We start from the raw sequence: 27,672 nt of genomic DNA on the forward strand, positions 1-27,672 counted from the left end.
AAATGCATAATCATATTGGTGTATCGTCAGACGATCAAACAATTTACTCATTAGACATTGTCAAATGTAACCAAGCCAACGATGGCGAGGAAGCTAAGTCGTGCACCGGCACCTTTTCAGAATTCATATCACGATGTATGGAATATCAACATGACATTTGTTGCAAAACTGTACCATCCTAGTAAAAATTACGTAAGAATGCGGATCATCATTGTTGGATGTTGATTTATAAGATACCTACTACTTTTTAAGCATACTTAGTGCATAGAAAGAAAATTGGGGAAATTATTAGGACATAGGGTAATCCATCTTAGCCCTCAGCACAAAATACCAAATAATAGTATGTACCTACAACAAGTACCGTCAGTGTCAGCATTAAGTTACTTTTTTTTACTCAGAATGACGGTCACTACTCATGTTTATGAAAAATATTTTCTTACACATTATTCATAAAAATGTGCTAACGATAAGAAAAACGAAATTATATAGGTACCCTTTAAATAAAAAAAGCTATTCTCGTTATTTATTACTAACCTTTATCGCCTTACCTATGTGAACTTAATGCAATGGTGTAATTGGAATGAAATTCAGAAATTTACTAAATTCCCATGGCATGGGAATTCCAATAATTACATGACCATAGTCTTCCTACTAATGGTTTTATGCACGTTTTATGAAAAACACAGACCAAGTGGTTGACATTTCGTTTTATTTCTAAGCTCAAAGCCAATAAGCCGAACTATCTACATATTTAGGTACCTACTCGTACCAAATTTCATCCAAATTAAGCTTTAGCTTAGCGTTAGAGCAACACACACATTCGCACATGGTGGCAAACTTGCGCATTTATAATTAGTAGGAATTAGTTTTCTTTATTCTCCAGTCTATTCTAGAAACATGTGGTGGTTTCATTATACATTTAATTTGGCAAGTAACCCAACACCCAAGTTCACCGCTGTTAAATCTGCGCTCAGCGTTTACAGCCCATTCTTAAACGTAATTGCTATTTAAATAAAAAAATGAGGAGTTCAGTCGGCACTCCATGGATCCTCGCATTCCTTTGCCAAGTTGTGCATATAGGTAGAAAAAAGTACTTATTAACTTCTTTTCTATCTTATAGACGTGATTGATTATATGTTGACTGGCGTAATTATATGTTGGAGAACATGAAAAAATAATGGACCGATCTTTTAATATGTTTCGTAGTTAATAAATTCATGTAGTTTTATATGTATAGTTGGGTGTGTAGTATGTTTTATAGCGGTCAGGGGGTCACCGACGGTGCTGGCTGAAAATCAGCGCTGGGGCGTTCTTAACGTCTCAGCATTATGCTGAGCCAGTGTCCGATTCACAGCCACATCCACACAAGCACAATCACACATACTATCTTACTACCTATCTATACTATCCTACTTAATAATATTATTGTGTCTTGTTGTCTATTGCTGTGTTGTGGTTGTCAATAAATGTATTTCTTTCTTTCTTTCTTTTGTTATTTCGGCTCAAACTCATATTTTACAAAAAAAGCAATCCGAAGTATGAAACTTTGAAAGGTTTTTTTTTATTTGTAAAATGTAACTTTGAGCTGAAATAACAAAACACAGGTCCATTATTTATGTTCTCCAACATATCATCAAGCCAGTAATTAACTAGCAATTTGATTTAACAACACTTTCTACAGAAGTTAGAGAGGGTTTGCTCACTTTTTATTTAGTACTTTGGAGGTCGGTATCTCCGAATAGATTGAGTTTGGGCAGCTAAAAAAAATACGTGTCCGTTATTTCAGACTCTCTAACATAAGTATAGAGAAATAAAACAAATCGGAGCCGGGCGTTGTGTACAGTCGAACAAATTGAATTATGACCATGACCCAGGGTGGAACCTTTTAATAATAATTTCACTATGATTTCCTAGACAAAGGTATGAGATGTCAACATGACATTAGTAGCACAAAGGTTCCACCCTGGGTCATGATTCAATTTGTTCGACTTTCGACTGTACCTTTCCTTGTACGACAAATTGGTGATAGTGATAAGAAGGTGTAAACAGTTTAACTGGCTCTAGAAAAACTTTTATTTTTACCCAACTGCCCGAAGGAGGGTCATGTTTTTCGAGCGTAAGTATGTATGTTTGTGGGTATGTATGTGCATTTCTTTGGTCCTCGCTGCAGCCTATACGGCTGGACGGATTTTAACATAGTATGAGGTAGATTTTCGTCATAACTGTCGGAGTGACATATTTTTTCTTGTAACAATATGGGTATCAAATAAAAGCTAATAATTAGCCCGTTCTAAATATATTTATATGTATAGGTTATAATACTTTTAATCTACCATTTTCACAGAAATATCAAAAATAGTTAGTATAAAATAAAACATTAAATTTAAAAAAATAAGTGTAGTGGCCTAGAACTCTGTCAAGTAGCTAATTTAAAGTTCAACAGTCGGGACCCATTTAAATCGTGACCAACTCAAAAATTGTTGGTAATGTGTCCCGACCTGACTGTTGAACTTTAAATTAGCTACCTGACAGAGTTCTAGACCACTGGGACTTATTTTCTTCCTTTTAGTTTTTAAGGCAGTCGGGGTTTTAGTTCTTTTTTTTTATGAGACAGGTACTATATTATTACCACAGATAAAAAAGCTAATTACTATTAAGTACTATTATAAATATAAGTATACTTAAGTGCTAAAAATAGTTTTTGATCATACCATTCATCATGTAGTCTGACATAAAAATACTTACAAAGAACAATGATTGTTTTAACCAAACCTAATTACTGGTTAATAATGTAATGTTCCTCGCTTATTTACAGTGTTTGCGTGCCCTATTTGTCGTCAGTAGCTCATGATCAACAATAGTGACCAAGAATTAATTAATATAACATGTCAAATTTAAATACGGTCAAGTCATAAAAGCAGGTAAGGCTTGGGCAACATCTTTGGGGTCCTAGAAATGTTCGAGGCCAACCGCCTTTTTAACCCTAGCCTGGTAGCCTGGACCAAGTGGCTGGAATAATACCGGACTGCGCTGAGATGCCTAAAATGTTATTCCACACATGCAAATATGTCCCGAATGTTTGGAATTTCACCCAAGTTGTTACTGAATTCTGCTTTTAAGGAATATACAGGGTGTTTGGTAGTTAGTGGATGAAACATGATCTTATGATAGGTACTTTGTAGAGCCCTTTTGTGTGGCATGTCGTGTAGGTCATTCAAGCACGCCCCCTACAAGTTTACACCAATATTGGGGTCTAATTTTGCTGTCTACTCCTGGGTTTAATGAGGAACCTGTTTGAGTCCAACAGGACAGAACAGTCGCGGATCCTTTAAGTACTTACTTGGTAGGTACCAGGTATTGAATAAAGTGTAGAAAAGAAAATGTACTTATAGGAAAAAACACCATTTTAGCTCACTTAGCTTTGAATATCTTAAGATGCAGACTCGAGATAATATCTTAAGTGACAGTTAATCGTACTTATCAAGCGTCCTAACGAAGATTAAGTTCATATATTTTTTCTGTATTTTCTCTCGCAATTCGTTATTTGTTTAATTACCTACTATACGTAAAGAGACTAAAAGATTAGATATCCGTTGTTACAGTACCTACTGCAAAAGTTTTAAACTCGTCATAATTTATTTATGCCAATATTAGCACTCTATACTAAGGCTTTATTTACAGACTAAGTACAGAAGTCGTCACCGTTTAATTGCTCAATATGCTGTACGTGTGGATATGTTTCTTTATCGTGTCACAAAAGCGTTTTAGTGTGGGTTCTCCTAACACAAGACTGAGAAGTTAAAGATCAAGAAAATATTGTATTGTCAGTTGTCGAGGCGAAAGCCTGGAAATAATGAGGATAATCCCCTTTTGTTAAGGGAGTGCGTCCCTCGCATGGAGGCTTCTTATCAACGCGATAGTGAAAGTAGATCGTGCACGCACTCGCCCGCTGCCCGTACGGCATTATCTTTATTAACATTCGACTACCTACTACTCACTTAGGATTTCACCGTTTTAATTATGACCTCCTAAACTAAGTAATTGACAGATAAGTCTGACGAGTTCAATATTAATTCGACAGCCGTAAAATTTAATAAACTGTTATCGCAGAGCAAATACGGGTGAGCGTCGGTTTTAATAATTTGCCAATGAATTAACCACTCAAAGATAATGTGGGACCGAATCCCGAATAATGAATTTATTGGATAGTACATTTTCGCACGCCTGTGGCCGGCACGCGGCGTGGTTCACATTTTTGTGCGCTATTCAACTCTGGCCCGCAGCGCAGCCTTACGATCTACGAGGCGACTCTTCCAGATTACGGCTTTTCAAAGGCATTGCCGTCCTTTTAGACAGACACCCAAAGCATTATATTTACTCACACCTTCACGTGAGAATGTGTGAAATGATTAGCATTTATTTTTTATTTTACTTTGATCTATGTGTAGAGAAGACTGAAATCATAGCCGGCGTATTTGTTCGGTGATGCAAACAACGGATGGACCAAAAATTAGATAGCAAATAAGTACCTAGCTTCTACAATTGGCACACCTACAAGCTTGAAAAAAAACTTCTTTGCACATAATCTATATCCGAATAAAGATGTAAACTGTGTGAATTTAGGATTCACTCACTAATAAAAAGCTACTGTTCCAAATCAAGCAAGTCATGACTTTAGTAACTAAATAACTAGTTGGTAATAACTCAGTAGTTAATTTTATTCATGTGTCAGTGAATAAGAAACCCTACCAATAATTATTGCTATAGCAATCCATCTGTCCACGACACTTTACAAGTAGGTATATGGTGATAATAAATCATACTTACGTTACAGGTGTAACTCAGTTAAAGATATTGTGTGAATTACTATAAAATAATTCGAGTAACTGTATAAAACGTTTGTTATCCAGTTTCTCTCTCAATGACTCTTGAAAATTAATAGAAGTACCCTAGAAGTCCTATGAAACTATACTCTATTTAAAACTTTATTAAATAAGATCATACAGACCCTTGCGTAAAATGTAGGTATCTATGTAGAAATGTTTTTTTACACGAGGTTCAATTTAATACTGATATTATTAAAATATAATACCAGTATAAACCCAGAACAGGTTGCTACCTAGGCATGCCAGTGAAATATGAAAGTATATAATGTTGTAAATTTATATAAAAGTACACTTCAAATTTATGGTAGGTAGAAAGACTTCAGGTAAGTACTCATTTTTAATTTTACGTGCTACAGATTTTTTTTTGTAATTGTATTTAATTACACAATTTTATCTTTACTATATATTACATGTTTTTCATTCTAAATCAATAATAAGATTTGTTGTAATGGAGATAGGTAAAGCAATCCCATAGGAGAGTTATAAAATTGTCCTCGATTTAAAGTTAGTTTATGTTATACGTAGGTATGTATAGGTCGATTCACAAGAGCTGAAACGAATGAATTCATTTAATTACTTGTCACTTCGTGAGAACCGTTTTTATTAGGTACTTCTTATAGGTACAGAGGTCACATAATATTTTGTACTATTAGTACCTATTTATACAATAAAAAAATAAAAATTAGATACCTACGTATAATCTGTACATTATTAGGACTAAGCAGGTAAAATATGGCAGAAAGGTAAATTTAAAGATTCGCTACAAATATATTACTGTCATGGAGATTTTATTTTATTTACGCGAAAAGATTCGAAATTCATACGAAATGTAGCTGTTCCGCTATATTGTCCGCGGTTCACCGCGTCAGTGTGAAAAAGGTTAAATGCTTTGGGATTTTTTTAACACTGCAATTGGGCGATTATGAGACGGAGACGATAATGTCTAAAAACACTATTACCACTTATTGAATCAACCTGTATCTAACGGTTTTGTTATATCCATGCCCACATAGACATATGCATTTTCGTTCAGTCATTCAATTCATTCGTCCCAGCTCTTGCGAAGCAAAGGAATTTTACATTTGCCCGGGACAAAAAGTATGTTAATCAGGGATAGACTAGCTGTGAAATACTGGCCTTTGCTGAGATTTAAGACCATTTCTGATTGTAAGAGATAACTTCAAAAAATAATCAAGGTTAGCTATTTTGTGTATTAGTACAAAGTACATGTAATTAATATTCAAGTTATGTAACGTCCCGAACAACCGTGATTTTAAGATGTATTTTGATTATTTTGTACAACCGAGACAAATATATATACCTATGTGTCTAGTGTAAGATCCCACCGTAAAATTATGCGCTCGTCTGTCATGTCATGTGACTTAAACAATATATTAGGCCCTACAACGCTGCAGGGTTGCCTAATACAATCTTGCCGCAAGTACTTGACTTATTACTTTTCCTGTTATTATTTTTCATACCTTTTTTGAACAATTACATGCAATTGTTTTAAATTTTGATGTGCCACAGAAAGACACGAATGTAAATACATACGTGGAAAAGACGCCATGTGTAACCTTTACATATGTCACATTTCGATGAATTAGCACATTTTTTAAAAAATCATAACTATATTCGGATGCGCCGGAAGGGATTCAAACCAGTCCTGGCTTCACGTGCCGTGTCCTATCAATTGTTTTTTTTTTTATCTTTGATTCCGTTGAGCAAAAAAAAAAGAAAAATGATATTAAATAGAGACAAGTGCACAATTTTACGGTGGGATCTTAGGCTACATCTACATGGCTTGTTTTTTTTTCTACAGTGAAATGACATTGCCGTGTCAACTGGTCAACTTATCTGTTTATTCGAATAACTACAGAAAATCGTCTCGTGACGTGGTAGGTAATCAGTAATTTATAAATCAAACAATAAATAGAGTATTAATCGCGAAGCTAACATCGTCGTGGGCGGCCGAGCGAACGAACATTAAGAATGGACATTATCTAACGTTCACTTTACTACGTGAACAATGAAAATTTATTGAACAGGGTATTTGACAACTCCTGAATTTGCCATACTCTATATATTAAAAATATAGATACAAACAAACACATATTTATAGAAGAAAAAAATGTATTCGGTTGAAAACTGAATAGTGCTTTTTATATTTATTTATTAGTCTCTTTCTAAAACACTTTTCTCCATGCAGTAAGCATTCTTTTCCTGTCTTATATTAATTGTTTTCCGTTCGATAACACGCATTGACAAGCTTAGATTTAAGTATAAAATAAATAAAAAATACTACCTTGGGTTAACAATCTATTTTAAAAGCTTGATACGAGTACATAGGTATACTGAGACAAAGATCCTAATGAACGTGGGTGACATATGCAGGAGGGCGCCTTATTTTATTTTTAAAATATAAACTAAAAACCACGAATAAAAGATGCAGACAGCGACATTCACGAAGAACTGTAAAAAGTAAAGTTTTGCAAGATGAGTTTTGTCTTTTGCCACGTTCATAACCTTTGTCGCACAGTACCTAGGTACATACTTTGATTTTTCTCATTTGACGCTTCGCTACGCCAATTAAATGGTAGGGTAACTAACTTTGTATCGCGGCTGCGCCATCCATCACACATGCCACGCACTGTGTTGGAAGTTAATCGCAGCATTGTATTGTCATAATTGTTTATCAAATGTGAAAATGCACATTCATTTGTTCGTGATTTGAAATAACACGGGTTGTTTAGTTCTTATCAATAGTGTCTGTTACTTCTGTATATTTTTTGAGATTGATATGACATCTATCATAGCCGTAACACCGACAGTATAAAATGTATCTTCTACCGCTGCGAAATGAAACAAATTTGTTTTTAAAAACATTCGATTCGTCGGCGCAATGGGCTATAACGTCTCTCCTTTTATAGGATAAACTGATACTCAATAAATAGATAAATTTAAATCTGTAAATACAATGAGCTATCCGAATTATGATTTGTTACGATTTTAAATTTCATGTTTTTTCTTGAAACTGTCGCGGTGATTAAATTAGTCCGCCATCTGTTGATGTTACGACTCGGGATGATAGTTTAATTACTTCCTAAGACAGATTGACATTAGGAATCGTTTTAAAGTTATGAAATCTTGTGAAGAACACGCTGTAGGTATAACAAAATACTAAAAGGTTTATATTTAAGTTGCGTTGTCTTTTAACAATTCCTCAAGATTTAAAATTGTATGATTTTATTGTGTTGAATACTTAGTGTTTTAATTGATGTTTAACTTCTCTAAACTCAGTGTGATGTGAATACTTATTTAGATTTCAACGAAAGTGCTCCTTTTTGAAGGTTAAAAATAAAAAAAATAAAAGTGTTTTAATGGTTACATTGTGTGCTAATTCAAGTCAATATTAATATAGTAGCACACATCTGTTTTATAGCAACTGAGATTTAGTTTTTAAAATGAATTCATAATCTACTAACTTATTCCTAAATTATTCCTAATAATGATGGAATAATTCCAATTATACTTGTACTTTTTTCTGTTCTATGTTAATTGGATTTGGAGATTTGACAATGATGGATACTGAAGAAAAGTTGTTGCATTATTAATACTAGAAAAAACTTGTTATGCATAAACGTTATAGATACTTTTTTGTTATAATGATGATAAAGTTATAAAACAATTAATCCAATTTCAATCATGTAAAGGAATTGACCACTCGTATATTTAGAAACAAATACTTCTGAATTATGATTAGATACGTTATTGTTTTCAAAGTATCTAGTTTAATGATTGTTGTTTAATTGCCTGAGTTTATTTTCAAACGAAGCAACATAAATGCTATCGAGATTCGCTCGTTTACTTCGATTTCTATTTTACAGGTAATCACAGCAGTCAATTTAAGTGTTACGAATGGTTACTGATAAAACCAATACGAACGTCTCAATGAGATTTGCAAAAGATTGAGCGCTCGGCCTGATAGGGACTTAACTTACTTTTCTATGAGACATGATTGAAAATGTAGAAAATGTAATATGTAATTTTAACACTGCTACACATAAATTGAAACCATGTAAGCATACCACAAAAGGGTAATAATATTGATATTTATTACCAAAATACAATAACTAACATCGCTTCGCAGAGTGAGAGGCCAGAGAGACTTGTTAACTTTTCAACACAAATTATACTGAAGTTTGTATGAAAATATCTACCTGATTGGGCGGAGATCCTCGGAAGGCGAATTGGGACGTCATCTTTCACCGTTGTTATTGTAATAGTTAACTATAAAAAAATCCACGTAATGCACAGGTAGGTATAGTTTGTCACTGTCCGTGCACGTTCACGGCGGCGTTAGCCGGGGCCGGGCGGCCGGGCGCGGGTCGATCGCGCGGCGGTGAGGCGCGTGGTCGCGCGCGCGGCGGCAGTGGGTAATGCGGTAGCGCCCGCCAGGTGATAGTAATTGGCGCCGCGCTCTCGCTCTGACTCGACCGTCCCGCTCGGCGCGCACACGCACACTGCGCCTGTGTGCGTGACGCCGCACACCGCTCCTTCTTTTCACGCTCGCGTCGCCGTTTGACCCGCGCCGCTGACGACGTTCTCGATTTTTGCGGTGCGGTGGGTGGCGCCCGACGAGGGGCGGCAGTGGGGGCGCCCGGAGTGGGGGTAGATGCACTCCTTTTTTAAAGCTTCTCTTTCTTTTCTCGTATTTTCTATGTTAGTATTGGTAAGGAGCGGTCTCTTTTATTTTATTTTATACATATTTATTGTGATAATTAACATCGACGACGCGCACGACGAGCGGGTTTGCCGAAGCGTCGACTTAATGATAGCTTTGCATTTGATTAAAGGTAACCATGTCATTTGTGTATTCTTTTTGTGTTATAGACCTGTCCTGGCTGGGGCGGCTGAGAGCCGGCGGCGACGTGGTCCCCCGCTCCTAAAAGCGAAGCAATTTAATCTTGCCCCCGAACTTAGTCGTAAACAATTATCTTTCCGTGTAACGAGTAAAACTGCTATGAAGCGTTGTGAGCAGCAGAGCAAATGTGTCAATTTAGCAAATTTAGCTTTGGTTTTAAAGCAATAATAACGTCGTCTAAGTAGGTACCTAGACGAAGTCAACCCTTTTTTTGCAGTTCGACCGATAGCAGTGGCGAGACACCTAGGTTAATCGACAGACAACAAGTTAATCGATCCATAAGCAAATTGTGCAATTAAATAATTGAATAATAAATATGTAGTTAAGCAGAAGCTTATTTTAGCTCCGTTGTCATTACTTAGGTACTTAAAATATCTAGGTACGGTATACTTACCTATACCGCACAAGGCGCACGGTAAACAAACATGGAAACTTTTATTAATAACAATAAAGAAAGTCTGAGGTGGGCCTTAAATATGATAACCGTTGCATCCAGCCCAGCGCTGCGATGGCCGTAAAGTAGCTCGTGTCAACATAAACCCGACATCCTGCCATTAGAACGTTACAGAGACGCCACAAACTGCGACACCACAGATTATCGAAATAAAAAGCGCAACGTTCCCGATCGATCTGTTCCCCTCTTCTTTCTTATCGCGCAAATATTTCACACTGCACGCATACCGACCGAAAAAACTCACACACATATAAAATATTCAAACGGTATAACATAAAATAAATTATCTTAGGTGAGTATGAGTGTTTGCGTGCCCCCTCCCCTGGGCGGGTCGGCGCAGCGGCCAATGGCGGGCCGGGTGCGCCGCGGCCGTCGCGCACTCGCTCGGCCGCCGCCGCGCTGGGCGCTCGTACGCTGCTCATCGCTCACCGCTCACCGCTTGCCACATCCGGCATCAACATGCACCCGACTGGGGTTACCATAGAGACAATGCTCAGATCTTTGTACTCGGATGGCGTTAAGAATATATTTGAACGAATTCGCCTGTTTTGATTCTAACATTAGTAAAGTAAATGAAACTAGCCGTAAAGTTAATAGGTATAAAGATAGGTCATTAACGTTAAAAATATCCGAATTGCAATAAGTTGTATCTCATCAATAGATTTCATTAAAAAGGTAATCAAGAAATTTTTCATTGTTCTTTTTTCTGACACGTAAAAATTTTGCTAACATGGCGACACTACCACCACTCCCGCTCACACGTTTCTATCTCGTCTCTTATACTACATATCTTTACACATAAACCATTATACTTACCTACCTACACCAATTTTATCACATGTTTTCTTCGAACATGTATAACAGAAGTTGGCTGGCGTATGGTTACGACTGCTATGTCACACTTACATTATGACAATATTAAACTACCCTCCGCTATGCTGAAATTAGGTAAGTATACCTAAAGGTACTTTATATATATATCAGGTAATACCTACCTTACAATGCCATTTGTATTTTATCGAGTAGTATTTAAATAATACTCCAGCTAGGTACTCTAGGTACTCTGCGGTTAAATCAAGTTAGAAATTATATTTCAACTTTTTTCCCAACATATAGGTAACCTACTTTAATTATTGTAGGAGTAGGATAATATTGTATTTTTACGAGTTTGAAAATTATATTTTAAAAGTATAATTAAAATTTTGATGTCAGCGACCCGACTGAAAATTACTCTACAACACTGAGTAAGTTCGCTCTACAATTCCGTGGGGCAGGAATCGAAAACAGTTTGACTGCACCTACCTATTCGGTACATACTTCGTAACTAATTAATATCAACTCCGAACAATTAATTAATTTCCAATTCTGGTACAACGTAGTAGCGTATTTTTTCCAATTCGTTTAATTTTAAATTTGCATACCTACTACAGGTTCACAACTCAATACTGCAAAACAAGTAGCACAAAAATATTAAGATGGGTACTTTTTGAAGAAATTTGACCTAGAGTTTGAGGATATTTATAGTAGTTTTTTGAAGTAGTTTTTTTATAGTAATAGGACCTTAAAGACACTGGACCTAGAGTTTGAGGATTTTTTATAGTAGTTTTTTATAGTAATAGGACCTTAAAGACACTGGACCTAGAGTTTGGGGATTTTACATATAGTAGGTAGTTTTTTATAGTAATAGGACCTTAAAGACACTGGACCTAGAATTTTTGGGGATTTTTTATAGTAGTTTTTTTATAGTAATAGGACCTTAAAGACACTGGACCTAGTTTGAGGATTTTTTATAGTAGTTTTTTATAGTAATAGGACCTTAAAGACACTGGACCTAGAGTTTGAGGATTTTTTATAGTAGGTAATAATGATAAAGAATAAGATGACTGACAACATGTCACGTTAATACTATGACGTGAGCGACGCTGGCGCGGCGGTTCAGCCGCTCGCATTTATTACTGCGTACGCTCGATCGAACAACCTATTGTTTCAAATTTTATGCTTTGAAAATTGCGCACTTGGTGCTAAATGAACTGTGACCACAATTTATTCTGCTGTAAGCCTGTAACAGATGTTCGAAGCTGTACGTGTTCATACCAACGAGGTCAGCCGGCTCGATTCTTGAAATTAAGAGCTATAAGCGACTGCCAAATGTTCACCTCTTTAGCGCTTGCTTTGATGTGCCCCTTTGATTGGACGCCACGTGTGGCGTGTGGATGAGCCCGGCGCAATAACAGAGGACGTCAGCATTACGCTCTCAACGACAGATTGAAATAAAATTAGAAGACGCATCGGAATCTTAAAAGGCCCGCGTATAAGAAAATAAAAAGAAAGCGAGCGTTGTTTGTTTTAGTCAAATGAGTTTCTGAGGTCGGCCGTCTCATACATATCAAGCTCCGGCTTTATTAGCGCGCACCTACGCCTCAAAGACACATCGCATTTAAATATCACACTGAAAGCGTCAATCTACATACGTCCTATCGAGCAAATCCTAAAAGTGATTTATACTGAGACCCTATTCGATTGAAGCAGATTACAAATAATGAATAAAATTGCATACGAAATGAGTAGACCGTCCGTGGGTGTTTGGTTGTTTGCGCGGCGAGGGGGGCGGCTTATTGCCTCCGCTAGCGGCGCCCCGCGCCTCCGCTCGCTGATTTCATCCCTCTCCTGATGTATGCTCAACATTCCTCGCAGTTTAAGCTTAAACTGTTAAAAACTGATAAAAATGGAGCACATACAATACTTCTTAAAATGACAACTTGTCACATGTAGAGTTTAGGTCTTGTGTGTATACGTGGGATTTGTGGGACACATCTGGGTTTCTATTGTAGAATATTTTAGAATATTTTATTTTATTTTATCGTAAATGTATTATTTTTTTGTAGTTTTAAACAATTTTAATGTAATATGTGTTTTATGATAAGACTGAGTAAAAATTATTCGTCAGTGGTTTAAATTTTATTCAAGTAGCATTTGTGACATTTTGTTAGTACTTATAAGTAGGTAATTAGATATTATATTAAATTTAATTGAATAAAGATTTATTACTATTTGTATTTTATTACTATTTTTATTTATTTATCACTAATGTCACACCACTAAAGAGAAGTTGATTTTCTGAAAATACAGGTATAGGTAGGAGTAGGTACCTACTCGGCACTTTGCATAAATTACCTATTACAGCATAGGACCTTGACCGGTAGTCAAGGGCTTTAATTCTTTAGCCACCATGGAACCTTTTCCAAGGAAAAGTCATTACGATTTTCATTGTTAATTAATGCGATGCCACTATGATGTTTACTGAGAAATGGTTCCACGGTGGCTCAAGGGTGTTGCTTAAAAATCTACTTTCATAAAAGTAATTGTCTCACCCCACAATTGGGTTCTAGGACTCTGATTTACGAATGCTAGTTTTTTTTTACCTTATTTTAAGGAACTAAAATAATTTCCTTGCTCACCCGCGACCTTACGATAGCTAAGCTTATGCAAAATATGCGTGTTCATGCAGTTCCTCCACCTCCACACTGTAAGAACACACACAAATCACACAAACCCATCTATCACCACCACCACACTACACTGACGCGTTTCGAACTCAAACAGAGCTCATCTTCAGAGTGACACAACCGTACACCATGCTACCAGTTGTTAGACTAACGAACCACAACCACCGTTTTAACTTGTCACTGTAACTCCCCAAGTACCCACATACGTTTTATGAAACAAAACAAAACTACCCACAAATTATTATTAAAAAATTTTAACCGTCCTTCAAAACTATCTTGATTTTTTATTTATTTACTGTCAAAGCATGTTTTATTAACTACCATTGCTGAAATTAGATCCAAGCCGTAGCAAGATAGTTTTGAAGGACGGTTAAAATTTTTTAATAATAATTTGTGGGTAGTTTTGTTTTGTTTCATAAAACGTATGTGGTACAGTTACAGTGACAAGTTAAAACGGTGGTTGTGGTTCGTTAGTCTAACAACTGGTAGCATGGTGTACGGTTGTGTCACTCTGAAGATGAGCTCTGTTTGAGTTCGAAACGCGTCAGTGTAGTGTGGTGGTGGTGATAGATGGGTTTGTGTGATTTGTGTGTGTTCTTACAGTGTGGAGGTGGAGGAACTGCATGAACACGCATATTTTGCATAAGCTTAGCTATCGTAAGGTCGCGGGTGAGCAAGGAAATTATTTTAGTTCATTGATATGGACCTCCGCAAAGTAACGCCTGATTCAATAAATTATTTTAAGGGTCGTTACCAGCTATCAAAGTTTTGAAAACACAAAGTTCAATAGGAACACATTTTTTAATAAAATCAAAGAAATTTAGAAGTAAGTAGATTGTTTTCGCGTCAAGGTGTTTATTTCTGAAGTCATTCACAATTAACTAAGTAGGTAACCGACGTGGAGCGATGGGGGTGTATCGAGTAGGTACAGGGGATTCCTGGGCGATTGCTCGGGAATTTCCTTTACTTGATACACCAAGATGTCCAGGATACGTTCTAAAAGTAAAATAAATACAAAACCAGGACAATCGGGCGGGACATGTACCTATTGATGCCAATTTACGTTTTTTTTTAATTCAATAGCGGTAGCGACCTCTAAAGTTCATTAAAAAAAACTAGCATTCGTTAATTGGGATCGTAGAACTTAATGGCGGAGTGAGACAATGACTTTTTTGAAAAGTTCATTTTTAGGTAAGCAACACCCTATGGCTCATGCATGAATTTAAGTCCTTATGACCGTACATTTGAGGGCCGCATTTTCCGCAACGTGTATGTCGCTGAAATGAATAAAATATATATGTAAGTAAATAGGTAGTTCACGATGACATCAGCATATAAATGTTAACCAGGTGAAGGTGACGAATTTAACAGTTAAACGAGGCTACCAAACAGTAAATCATCAGTTAAATTTTTATTGAGTAGGTAATTATTGACAGTAATCTATACACTAGTAAATGTGGGGAAATAAATCAGGAAACAGTTTCTAGGCAGAGGGAGAGGACAAGTCGGAACGGTATAAGACAAAAGAGTACCGAAAACCAGAAATGAATCCGGGCGGGCGGGAGTGCTTCCGCCCGGCAGAGGACGCTACGGGAGGCCCACAGACCTTCGTCGCGCTAGACCCTCTCAATTACATATCGTATCGTCACTGCTTTTAAAAAACTACTAGCTACTTCAAAAATTATCATTTTTCTGATTAACATTATTTCAAGGGTCGTTTCTTGACGTACCTATTGGTTTGAGATACGAGATTTTTCAAAGTAGTGAGGATAGGAAAAAACTTGCTTACCCCTATGCTCACTAATCTTTACTAGGTACATACATTAGTGGCAGTTGAATTGAAATTCTGGGAATTTACTGAATTTCTATGGGAACATCTGAATATAAGGTACACCGTATATGCCTCACTTTTAATTTAAATCACGTTAAATTAATATGGGATCGGTCGGAATACAGGTAAGTACCTGCCAATGTTAAATTTACACTACTTAGTTTAGGTTGTTCTTTCACTTACCTAAATGATGGCAACGACTATGTAGGTACTAGGAAATCCTCATGGTAATTATTAAAATCCCGAAATTTCAGTTCAACTGCTAGACCTCATATACCCTATAACCTATGTAGTTCAAGCAAGAGAAGCCGCAGGTAGAGTCTAGTAAACAAAGGTGAGCTCGGTTGACCTAAGTCAATATTATGCTTGGCTTGAAGAAGTAGCGCCAACTACCTACTGGCAAAAATCTAAATAAGTATTACTATTGAAATAATGGATTAACATTTGATCGGTTTACTGAAACCAATGCCAAGTCAATTAAAATCCTACTTCCTTACTAATATTATAAATGTGAAAGTTTGTAAGTGAGTGAGTGAGTATGTTTGTTAGTTCTTCACACTGAAACGGTTGGACGGATTTGGATTGTTTTTTATTATTTATAAAGCGCTTAATAAAGTGCTTTATTACATTACAATCTAGCCTATCTAGGCTAATAAGCAATTTATCTTTAACTTAAACTATCTAATCAGAATTTAATCTAAGAAAATGTCCATTGGCAGTTCTTTGTTTTTTAAATGGAAGACACTATGTTCATGTGTTCTTTTAGCAAACTAGAAAAATGAAATTTGGCAAAAAGTTAGTTTATAACCTGGAATAAAACATAGGATAGTTTTTATCTCGATATTCCCATGGGATAGGGATAAAATCTCTAAATAACAACCGCTAGGCATAGTCATGAAATTTGGTATCTAGGTAGGGTGGTAGGGACGTCTGGAATAACACATAGGCTAGGCTACTTTTTATTCCAATATTTCCGCGGGATAGGGATAAAATCTCGAAATAACAACCGCTGGGCTTAGAGTCATGAAATTTGGCATAGGTGTTTTAATTTAACGTCAATGAAAACCACGATGTAATTTTAGGGAATCCCCATGAGAATTTAATAAAATCCCGGAATTTAAATTCAACTGCTGTATATAATGATTTACGCCTGCGAAGCCGCGGCTAAACGCTAGTTGTTGATTAAATAAGAAAATTAGTAGGCAACTAGTTTTGAGTAATTGGAATAGACTCGTGTGTTTTCGATGCAAGCATTTAATTTAACCTCTAAATAACCGCGGAAATTAATTAGTCATTTGAAAATGTCGTACAATAAATTAACGGTTTTCAGTGTGTTCTATTTTGGTTATGACCAAATTTTGGTTTTCTTCATTCAAAACAGGAGTAGATGATGTTTTTAGTCTTATAACAAAGGTGTCCTTATTTTACGTTTACTCTTCACAAAACTGATAAAACGAAACTGCTCTCTTTGTTGATTTCTGTCACGTGTTTAATTAATACAATACAATACAAATATTTTTTACTTTATTATTATAAATTCTTTATTCTTTATTAATGTGCCAGACAAACTTCATTTGGCAATAGGTATTTCTAACTTTTAACGTCTCTGACGCTCGCGATCGCATTCAAATGTCATTTTTTGTATGCGAAATCTGTCATTTCTTTGCGATCGCCAGCTTCAGAAACGTTAGGCAATACGGCCTCAGAGGGTCTAATGCGTAACGTTTCTGACACTGGCGATCACAATCAAACAACAGTTTTTGTACGCGCATGCTAAGTAACTTCCTGATTAAATTCGTGACGCAAATAAATCCAACTTATATTATAAATGCGAAATCTTGTGTGTGTGTGTGTGTGTGTCTATAGTTAAAATACCAAATACGGGACTTATCACGCTATTTTTACACAAGTAATATTTACCTCGACGTTCCGGCAACGTTGCAGTTGCCGTGGTCACTAGTAGACTGAAGTGTGGGGTGTCAAGTCTGCCTAGCAGCGCGAGTACTTCGAACTACCCGCACTTGATCACTAATAGTACCGGCACTCGTATCACGAACTATGACTTTGACTATGAGTGAGAATCACGAAAGTTTAAAACGTTGTGTGTGTCTATGTTTGTTACTTCTTCACGCTAAAACGGCTGAACGCATATGGATGAATTTTGGTATGAACTGCTGGACGTCTGGAATAATACATAGGCTACTTTGTATCCCGATATTCTCACGGGATAGGGCTAAAATCTCGAAATAACAACCGCTGGGCTTAGTCATGAAATTTTTATGTAGGTAGCTGGACGTCTGGAATAACACAAAGCTAATTTATATTCCGATATTCCCACGGGATACGGATAAAATCTTGAAATTTCAACCGCTAAATTTAGAGTCATGAAATTTTGTATAGTAAAGTTGTTCTTAACACAACCTCAATGAAGACCACGATATAAATTTTGGGATATCCCAGGGGATTTTTGTAATATCCCGGCATTTCAATTGTAACTACCAGATCGAATAATTTACGCATGCGAAGCCGCCGGTAAACTCTAGTCTAAAATACGTAGTCATAATATTATTTTTTAATTATAATTACCTACCTACCCTACCTTACTATGGCCCAAGCCCTCTTGTTCTGAGAGGAGGCCTCTGCCCAGCAGTGGGACGTATATAGGCTGGGATGGATGGAATTATAATTACCTACGGATGTTGTCAATTGACCGAGGTTTTCTGTCAGATTGCCTCATGGGTTTTTACGTTAGCCAGAATGATTGTTTCGTAGTTTTTACTAATGCTGAGTTTCATATTTAAAATTTTGTTCTTGAGGTGCCATCTCCTACTGGATGTCGGCCGTCATTAGTGCTATGCTATCCTTATCTTTGACAAAGCAGCGCGGAGCAGGGATCTTGTGCTAAGGTTGATTCTTAACCCACGACGTATGCCTTCTTTAGGGTGGTCGCTTTCCCTGGATTTTCCCTTGCATGATGAGCATGTCGTAATTATCATTAGGTACGCATTTTGTGACCAAAGTACTGCAGCTTGCGTTTCTTGACAGTTTTCAAGAGCTCTACCTTTTTGTTTACCATCTGCAAGCTTTTTCATTACATTAAAATATGTTTAGCCCTCTGAGATATTTTTCTTTGAAATGAAAATATATTTTTTGTTTTTATATATTGCCATTTCTAGTAGTGTCGTGTGGACGGGCTCGCCGCGCTTGCCGAGTATACTGTTTGTGGATACGGTGGCACGGGTTAACAGGGTAGAGGGATGGTCATTTAGTGGAAGGTACCCCCCTCCGTGTCTGCTGCACAGACTGATTAAACGATCTGCTGTCTGTGCCTCAACTTGTTTATTTTGTTACTCTCATCGATTGCACTTCAGTTAAGTGTTTCGGTTCGGTTTTCTTTTCACAAATGTCGGAAAAAATGTGCTTTGTGTTTGTTGCTGTGACTATGGATGCTTGCGGTATTATGGGATTGTTTAGGATAATTTAGTATCTTTACTTTGTAGACTTTGTGCTACCAGAACTAAAATTAATTAAGGCTATGCAAGTGTTTGAGCCGTTTATTAAAGATATCTTAACTATACTTAAAACTAAACGACTACTAGGTACTAACTAACTAGTATTTTATTAATACAAAAGGCAGTTCCATTATGTAAAGCTGTTTTGTTTTTAAGTTTGTTGGTTGTTTGTGGCCCCGTCGCTCAATATGCAAAATAAACAAAAAAAACCTACTTAGGCCCTTATAACCTATATGTAGGTGGGTACCTAAGTAATTGATAAAAATACTAAAACATTATCAGAAGCAAATTAAAGTTACCTACTACTATGGTACTGAAGTACTCGTATAAGTGAAAACTTACCCCTCCCCTTTCACTTCATTAGTTGGTAGGTATATTTAATGTCAATAAATACAACAAGTACAGTTTGGGACCACTGTACCGTTTATGGCCATTTATTGTTTAAATATACGTTTGGAATAAATTTATAGTAACAAAAAAATTCAAAATTTATTAGTTTCAGTGTAAAATTTTTCAAACTCACTACCTAAACATTGTTGTTTTAATACTATAACTTTTTATATATTACTTCAAATATCAACTGGCCAAAAACGGTCATAAGGTGGCAATATCAAAACGCGATTAATGGGTCCCGATTGTCGAACTTTAGGTTATTTAACAGAGTTCTAGAGTATTAGCCTTGCTTTCCATTTATAGTATTTTGTAAAAGATTTTTTTTTTAGTTACCTGGTATTTTTAACTTATTTCTTTTTATTTTTTTCTTTTCTGATGTTCTTGTGAAAATGGTTGCTTAAAAGTGTTATAACATTTAATGGACTGATTAAAACATGAATAATAAAAAAAACGCTCTTCATTTTTTTTCGCAGTAGCCATTTTGAACTATTATATAGGTACCTACTTACCCTACGTCACTCCGACAGTTTTGTTATTTTTTTTGAAACCTAATAAATTATAATAATGTTGAAGTCGTTTAAACTATGGAGAGGACCAAAGAAATAAACCCCACATAACTCAAAAACATAAATACATAACTTCGTACTTTCACAGTTAGTTTATTAGCTGAAACTTGTTCTTTAATAGGTATTTATAAAATAATTTACCTATCTACATTTAAAGTTCGTTTTCTGTTTGAGCAGATATCGAAAGAAGTAGAATAGGTAAGAGATGCTTCACAAAAAAAAACATGATTTGTAATATGACTTGCATTTTTAACTAAATCATCAAACCATGTGCACTATCTTTACAATTTTAAAATTTGTTCCTTACCCAGGGACGCGGGCAAGGGCGGACAAGGGCTATACAGAACAGAGGCATTACGCCGCACCGCCTAGTTACCTTCACTGGTTGTTATTGTTACGCTGTGACATTACTTTGTTTGTAGTTGCGTTCATACACTAGGTACGTATGTAGGGGTATCCAATTAACCCAAAAAGTGGAACATTACGTACAATTGCGAACAAACAAGTCCAAATTACAATCACAAATTTACTCAGTTTAGAGCACCTTCAAAACAATAGATAGGTACATGAAAAATTCTAATCGACTTTATTTGTACGACAAATATTACCATGTAATTTCTACTGTGAAGTAGGTACTACCTATAAAACAAGACCATGGCTGACTAATTCAAATTAAAGTGGCGTCATAGTTTTTAATTTATTAATAAATAAAATACAACAAATCACGTGACCTCCATAGGTACTATGGCAACGAGTTTATTGTTACGAGTTTATAATAATAATTTATTTATTATTTATTTATTTATTCCAACAAAAAATTACAGCATTTCAGTAATGCGCTGTAAAATTCAAAATATACAAAACAAAAAGACGTAAAATACATTAAAAAAAACTATGAATAGTTAGGGATTAATTTAATTTTTAAAGTTAAGTTATTGTAGGATATTAACATGTATTAATAAAACAAAAAAAAATTAAACGTCAAAATTAATAAAATACAATAAAATACAACTTAAACCTATATAAATGTTCTCAACTATATCACAATTAATTAAATAAGTAATAATAAGTAATACTAAAAAAAAACAATAATATAAAAAATATATTAAACCAAAACGAATTAAAAAAAAATAATAAATTAATAAATATATTATTTTTATATTTAATTAATTTATTCAAGTAACAATTTTGTAAAACAATTTATCTTAACCTATGTTACTATTACCTACTGTGTTATGTTAGTATTACCTACTGTGTTATGTTATTGTTTCTGTTACCGAGCAATAGCCGCCTGCCCAGTAATGACAGACACAAAAAGCTCAGACTAAGGCGCTAATTTTAGTTCGTTCAAAATTGTAATACAGTTTATTCAAAACATCACGTCAGAGTCATCAATGTTTCTTAGGTACTTATACTTCTTGGGTGGGTCACATCGCTTGCAGAACAGATTTAATAACCGTTGGAGGAGAAGTCCTCAACAAAGCCACAGAATAAGTAAAGTAGATACAGAAGCCTCACTGCCGTGACTGCCGTACAAAAGTGACGTTTAGGCATAAGAATCGTTCCTCTCTGTCCATCGCATAACTCGTATTCAGTCGCACGCGGCACGTGTAGTGGAATAGCACATTCTAAGGGGCCTCAGACTTGTAGCGGAAAATAAAACTGCGGAGTGAGCCGCGCCTGCCACCGCTACGAACCGAAAGACGAAGCGTTGGCAGGCCTTACACTAGGTGAACTGACGACATCGCGAGGCGGGCAACCGGTGGTATATAAGTGGCGAGTAGTCGTTCAATGTGGCATTCTAAGGGGGAGAAATTGGTTAAACTGCTGTCGTGTCAGTCAGGCTGATGTTGATGATGCTGACTGACTAACTGGCCAACAACGCACAGCTTAAACCACTGTAGCTAGAGAACAGATTTTTCTAGACTAAGAAGGGATTTTTCAAAATTCCAGGGATATTTCGCAGAAAAGAGCTCTATGTACGAATAGGCAGTTTTTATTCATCCACGGTATCACAGTATATATAAGCTAAAGCAGTATGGAAGCTACGAACAAATTGATCGAAATGAACACACTCACACAGACGCGCGCCCTACACGGCCCCGAAGGGGGTCTCGCGGTACTGCAGTCGCCCTTTGCCTGGAAAATATTGTGCAGTATATAGCTGCTTGAACTCGGATCCTTCAAAACTGGGGCTTTCATTTTTTAAAGTCCCCGCTGATGTTGAAAGGTAAGAATGATTTACTAAGTACTAAATTAAATGCTTTTTCTTTTAAATAAAACGTTTGGTTGTTTTGTTGATAGGTAGGTTATGCCCACTGAATTAAAGGCCATAAATTGTGTTAAATTAGGATGCACCAAAAAAAATAACCTATAGTTTATATTTGATTTTTGGGAAGAATAGGATATTTTAAGATACCATTTTCATCTATTTTGAATTTAGATGAGTAGGTATTTAATTTTTTATATATTTTTTACGAAATACGCTGGATGACATCACAGTGAGACAGCCACGTTCCATTGCCTAGAAAATTTCAGGTCGAACATAACATAATCTGTGGCATTACAATTTGACAATAATACAAGCACGGCTTAGGGTCCTAAATGAACAATGACAAATAGTTTTATTTATTTCTTTTCTTTTAGCTTCGATTATTCCTATGTTTGTTTAATGGTGTGATAGTAAATAGATATTTTTTATTAAAATCTGATATTTAAATTCTTTAGTAATTTAATAATTTAATTTGTAAAAAAACATAGGAAATACTCGTATACATTTCGGACTTTACGATAAATAACAACCGTTAAAAGCCGGGTGCGCATCATGTGATTAAAGTTCGGTCTTTGTCACTCTTTGCTATTATAAGCAGGACAGCAACATTTCAAACTGTCAATTTTCTTTAGAGTGTAGACCTGCTTTAGAACTGCATTTGTGACGGGACACTGCAGGAGTCATTACTTAAATATTGTTTATTTAATTCAGTTTATCATATTTTTGGAATCTGATTTCTGAAAACGCTTCACAAAGCCTATTTCTCCAAACAGTTTTCGATTTATTATACGTTGTCAAAAATTGGGACGTCCCAATTGCTTAAAAGTTGACTCAGGGTTTATTTGTTTTATGCTATAAGTGATTTTATTAATTATAGTTTAAATTAGTAGTAAGAAATATGTACCTACCTATCGTTTTACCAGTTTCTGTTGTTTTTTTTTTATATATGTTTATTACATTTAAATTTAAAAAGAAGCTATATTTAATAGATTTTAATATTCAACACAATGTCAATTGTTATGGGAATAGATTGAATTTGCTGTTTTTACGGAACTTTCAGAATAAGTTATTTTTAGCTATTCGACTGTCCGAGATATAGCACGAACTAAACCGTTTTTATTTCTTTTTTACAAAAATAAGTAGACAACCCTAATGGAGCGTAGGTGTTTATCTTAAAAAATATGCCTAGCTTCCATACTGCTTTAGGTTATATATATACTGTGACGGTACGTAGCGAAACTTGGATAAGGCTAAATCATATACGTATACCTAGGAACTAAAAAACAGACCAGGCACTTAACCTACTGACTGTACTGACCTCAATATTCATAAACACTCGATAAGCCTGAGTTATATTTAAATTTGATTTTGCCAGAAGTATTCGTTGCCGCGAAGTATGTAACTGACCATAAAAATACTATAAAAATAAAATAAAATAAAAATGCGTTTATTTAAAAATATACAGTGCTTGATAAGAATTACCAGGGGTCCCCGCACTAGGCTTCGCCTGCAACGCAGGAAACCAGTTAAAATTATATAAAATAATTAATTTTGATTACTACTATGAACGAACATATGGTTATGTTTTAAATTTGATAGTTAGATTTATCTATCTAATGTGATACCATTTTTACTAATGGTAATTCTCGAAAACGGCTATATCGATTTACGATGTAGGGCATTGTAGGGGTTTTCGGGGGCGAACAATCGATTTCGTTCGAATCGATCGATCGAATTTGTCTATCTCTGGGAAAAAAGCGTGTTCTCGAGTTGTGGCAAAATCTAGAGATGCAACGAAAATTATTAGTAACGTTTAAGTTCTTATAACTAAAGCTCAGTCGTAGTGCCTAAGCTAACCGGTGTTCAAAAGTCGTCATGAGTGTCACCTTAATTGTGTTTTTGTATAGCATTTGGGATGTCTACTCGTACCTATACATCGCGTTAACATTCCACCCGCACTTCAAGACAAAACGCACAATGCTTTTTATAACAAAGTGAAATTATACATTAAAATAAACGACTGCTGTTGGATTAATAACAATGCAAATATTCATAATTTTCATAGTTGGCAATTCAAATGAGCATTTAGTTGGTTCGGGTCCCGCGGCTGACCCCGTCAACTAAAGGCCCGACTGTCTATGCGCGACGGCTCTGTTCATTGTATGTGGGGAAACGTACCCACTGTTCACAAGTGTTTTTGGCCGCGCAATGAATAGCGCAACTCCGCTCGAGCGAAGTCGTTGCCGCGGCGCAGCCGCCCGGCGACAAAACATTCAGTCACACCGTATACATTTACCACCCGATTTTAAAACGGACTATAAATACTATGAATAAATTTTAAACGCTATCGACGGCAGTTTGACACTGTGACACCGTTTGTTTTGTCTTTCGAATTAGCAACTACGTATTTACATGGAAAGGTTAATGATTTGTGGCTATAGCATTGGTTTGGAACGGAAAGTGTTCTTCATCTACATGTAAATAAAAAGTAATTGTCGGATTCAGATACCAGGGTGGAACCTTTTAACAACCAATTTCACTATGATTTCCTAGACGTCAAGTATGGGATGTCATCATGGCATTAGTAGCACAGAAGTTTGGCTATACCAGTAGTGTAGAATGAACATTGACATGAATGGCGAAGCGATTCGCTTTATCCTTTATAATGCGAACTGCTTAGGAATGGAATTTGCTCCCATCGTCTGTATTTCCGGATAGATACCTAGAGCTCTGTGTATAGGCTGTTACTGATCAGTGAGATACACTTTTGGCCTCATCTGCACTTTTCAACAGGGGAAGTAGGGGTCAATCACGAGTCAGTTACGTTTATAAAATAAAAAGTACCTGGGCGACCGAGCTCCGCTCGCCGCGGGGTAAAACTGTTTAACCAGCGTTTTCCCATAGACAAGACCAAGCTAGATCAATTTTTGATCCTCGAAAACCGCTACATACCAAATTTAATCGAAATCGTTTGGAGCCGTTTCCGAAGTTCTGGTTATATATAGCAGCTTCGCCCGCGTGGAATTCGGTTATCGAGCGCTGTTCCCTCTATGTCACGCTCTGGCCAATAAACTAATCTCTATGCCAAAAATCACGTCGATCCATCGCTCCGTTTCGACGTGAAAGACGGACAACCATACAAACAAACATACAAACACACACACTTTCGCATTTATAATATAAGTTTGGATATCCAAGAATTGTTCGTTTAAAGGTATTAGATGAAACATTTTTGGTAGGCAAGCCGAAGAGTGAGAGAAGCAGAATAAGGTAGGTACCTGTATGTATTCACGTGCATTATACAGCGTATATTGGTGCGGATGTATCCTCATAATTCCCATTAAAATTTAGTAACACCCCTATTTGAATTCATTTGCCAGGGCATAAGTAAATAAAATGCAAGTATGTAAATTGCCGCAACGCGACTCGGCTAATATTAGTGTTGCCGATCGATAGTCAACTAGGTACCGATAGTGTTTCGATAGACTATCGATAGTTTAAACAAAAGCGATAGTAATCGATAGTTATCGATAGTATCGATAGTAGCGATACTATCAATATCTCTTTTCGTGCAATACTATCGATAGTATCGATATTTTTGATGTCTAATAATGAAAAACTATCGATAGTTTTGAACAATCGATTGTTACCGTTATTTCAATAGTATCGGTTGCATGTACATACACGGGGAGGTTGGCAGAACAGAAGTTGCAGCAACTGAATCTTCTAAGTCCTAAAAGTAAGTTGGTTAGTTTGGTAGATCGTTAAGTAAGTCGAAAGCCTTTTCCTACCTTACGCGAAACCTTTACATCGTGCAATCTTGCTTATAATCCGATAGTATTGAAATATAGGTCACACTCGATTGTTCAAACTATCACTATCTATTGCACGAAAAGAGATATCGATACTATAGATACTATCGATAGTATGGCCTTTTTCCGATTAAAACTATAGATTGAAAACTATCGATTTTCGCCAACACTAGGCTCATATTACACTAATTTATTTTGTTCCAAAAAGTAAGTACATAGTATTAGCGGTTTTTGTATTTTATTATGCAATAGCCCAGATCCGTCAGTACACGAGAGCGAAATCGCAGGTAAAAGCTAGTTCGGGTGTTCCTTGTTTCACAGATAGAAAATTCATAATAATATTTGATCCTTGTTTTTTTTATTTCGAATATTATTGTTTCAACGACTATTTACTTGAATGATACATATTTCACAGGAACTCAGGTCAATGAATTATGTAGGTAAGCTCTTTTTTTGTTTGACCAATTCATCAAATAGTAGAAATATTTTTACTGAATATTGTTTGCTCTGTCTGTGTATTTTTCCGTGTGTTGTACACAAAAGTACGTTAAGTTATGTCAAAAGTGCGACCCCACCAGAAAACAAAACAATACAATAAAATATATTTTCTTGATAATAAGTTTAATATTAACTATATGATATGAGGATAAAAAATGATTTATTTTACGAATTTTGTGTCATTGAAATATTAAAATTGATTTCTAATTAAAAAAAGCAATAATTTTTATTTCTACAAGTACCTAAGTACTTAAGTGTTCTGTGTATTGATTATTCTATGAAATGATAATAAGTTTTTTTTTATGTTAAACTTAACTCTATAAAACTGTTGTTTATAAAACAACATAAATAGAACCGCTAAGTAGTCTGTCTAGCGGTAATTTTTTGATCGCTTCTTCCGTTGGCACGGCGGGCACATTGAATTGATACCGGCAGCCTCGGCCGCCCGTACCGTATCAGTGAATCGTTGAATGAATGGACACGGCCTGATATCAAAAAAAGTTAAAAGTCGACCCTTCTTTGATTAATTTAGATGCCTATGATCCTTGTACAGTTTCCGTTTAGAGCATTTTGATGGGACCGCTTTTTCATTTCGGATCAACTCTGGCCTGAGTTAGGAAGGCTTATCTTTATGTTGTTAAATAAGAAATCGTAAATTAAGATTTAAATAAAAGACGTCTTGTTAACAACAAACCTTTTGCTAAAAGCGCTCATAAATTGCCAGAAAGGTTGATTTTTTACAACGTCCCCGTTTTCCGTTTTAGCGAGATACTACATGTCTTTTTTTATAATCTTGTTTTGTTACTTTAAGTAAATATAATACAGATCCGTGATTTGAATTATGTCCTAGAAAAAAAAAACTAAATTTTAAGGTTTACCATAAAAGACATTCAGAACTATTAATCGAGTGCTCTTTTGTCTGGTCTACTACAAAAAAAATGATAAATAATAAATAGGTACCTAAATACATCGCTCAAAAAAATACGAAAAAAACGAAATAATAAAGAGATTACAATAC

At 35.8% G+C, this 27,672-nt stretch overlaps 1 protein-coding gene across 2 annotated transcripts in view; it reads right to left on the reverse strand.

The window, feature by feature from the left end:
* mirr (iroquois-class homeodomain protein mirror) overlaps positions 1 to 9,473 on the reverse strand; it is a 61,939-nt gene extending 52,466 nt beyond the window's left edge. For both annotated transcript variants that reach the window (XM_074099193.1, XM_074099185.1), the window contains exon 1: positions 9,107 to 9,473. Coding sequence is in view for 1 of the 2 variants with exons in the window: in XM_074099185.1 (XP_073955286.1) it covers positions 9,107 to 9,148 (42 nt within the window). In the remaining variant the exon portion in view is untranslated. The remainder of the gene's footprint in view (positions 1 to 9,106) is intronic.
* Between the last annotated feature and the right edge of the window lie 18,199 nt (positions 9,474 to 27,672).

This window comes from Choristoneura fumiferana, chromosome Z (genome assembly GCF_025370935.1).
Source record: "Choristoneura fumiferana chromosome Z, NRCan_CFum_1, whole genome shotgun sequence".
Classification (NCBI taxonomy): Eukaryota; Metazoa; Arthropoda; class Insecta; order Lepidoptera; family Tortricidae; genus Choristoneura; species Choristoneura fumiferana.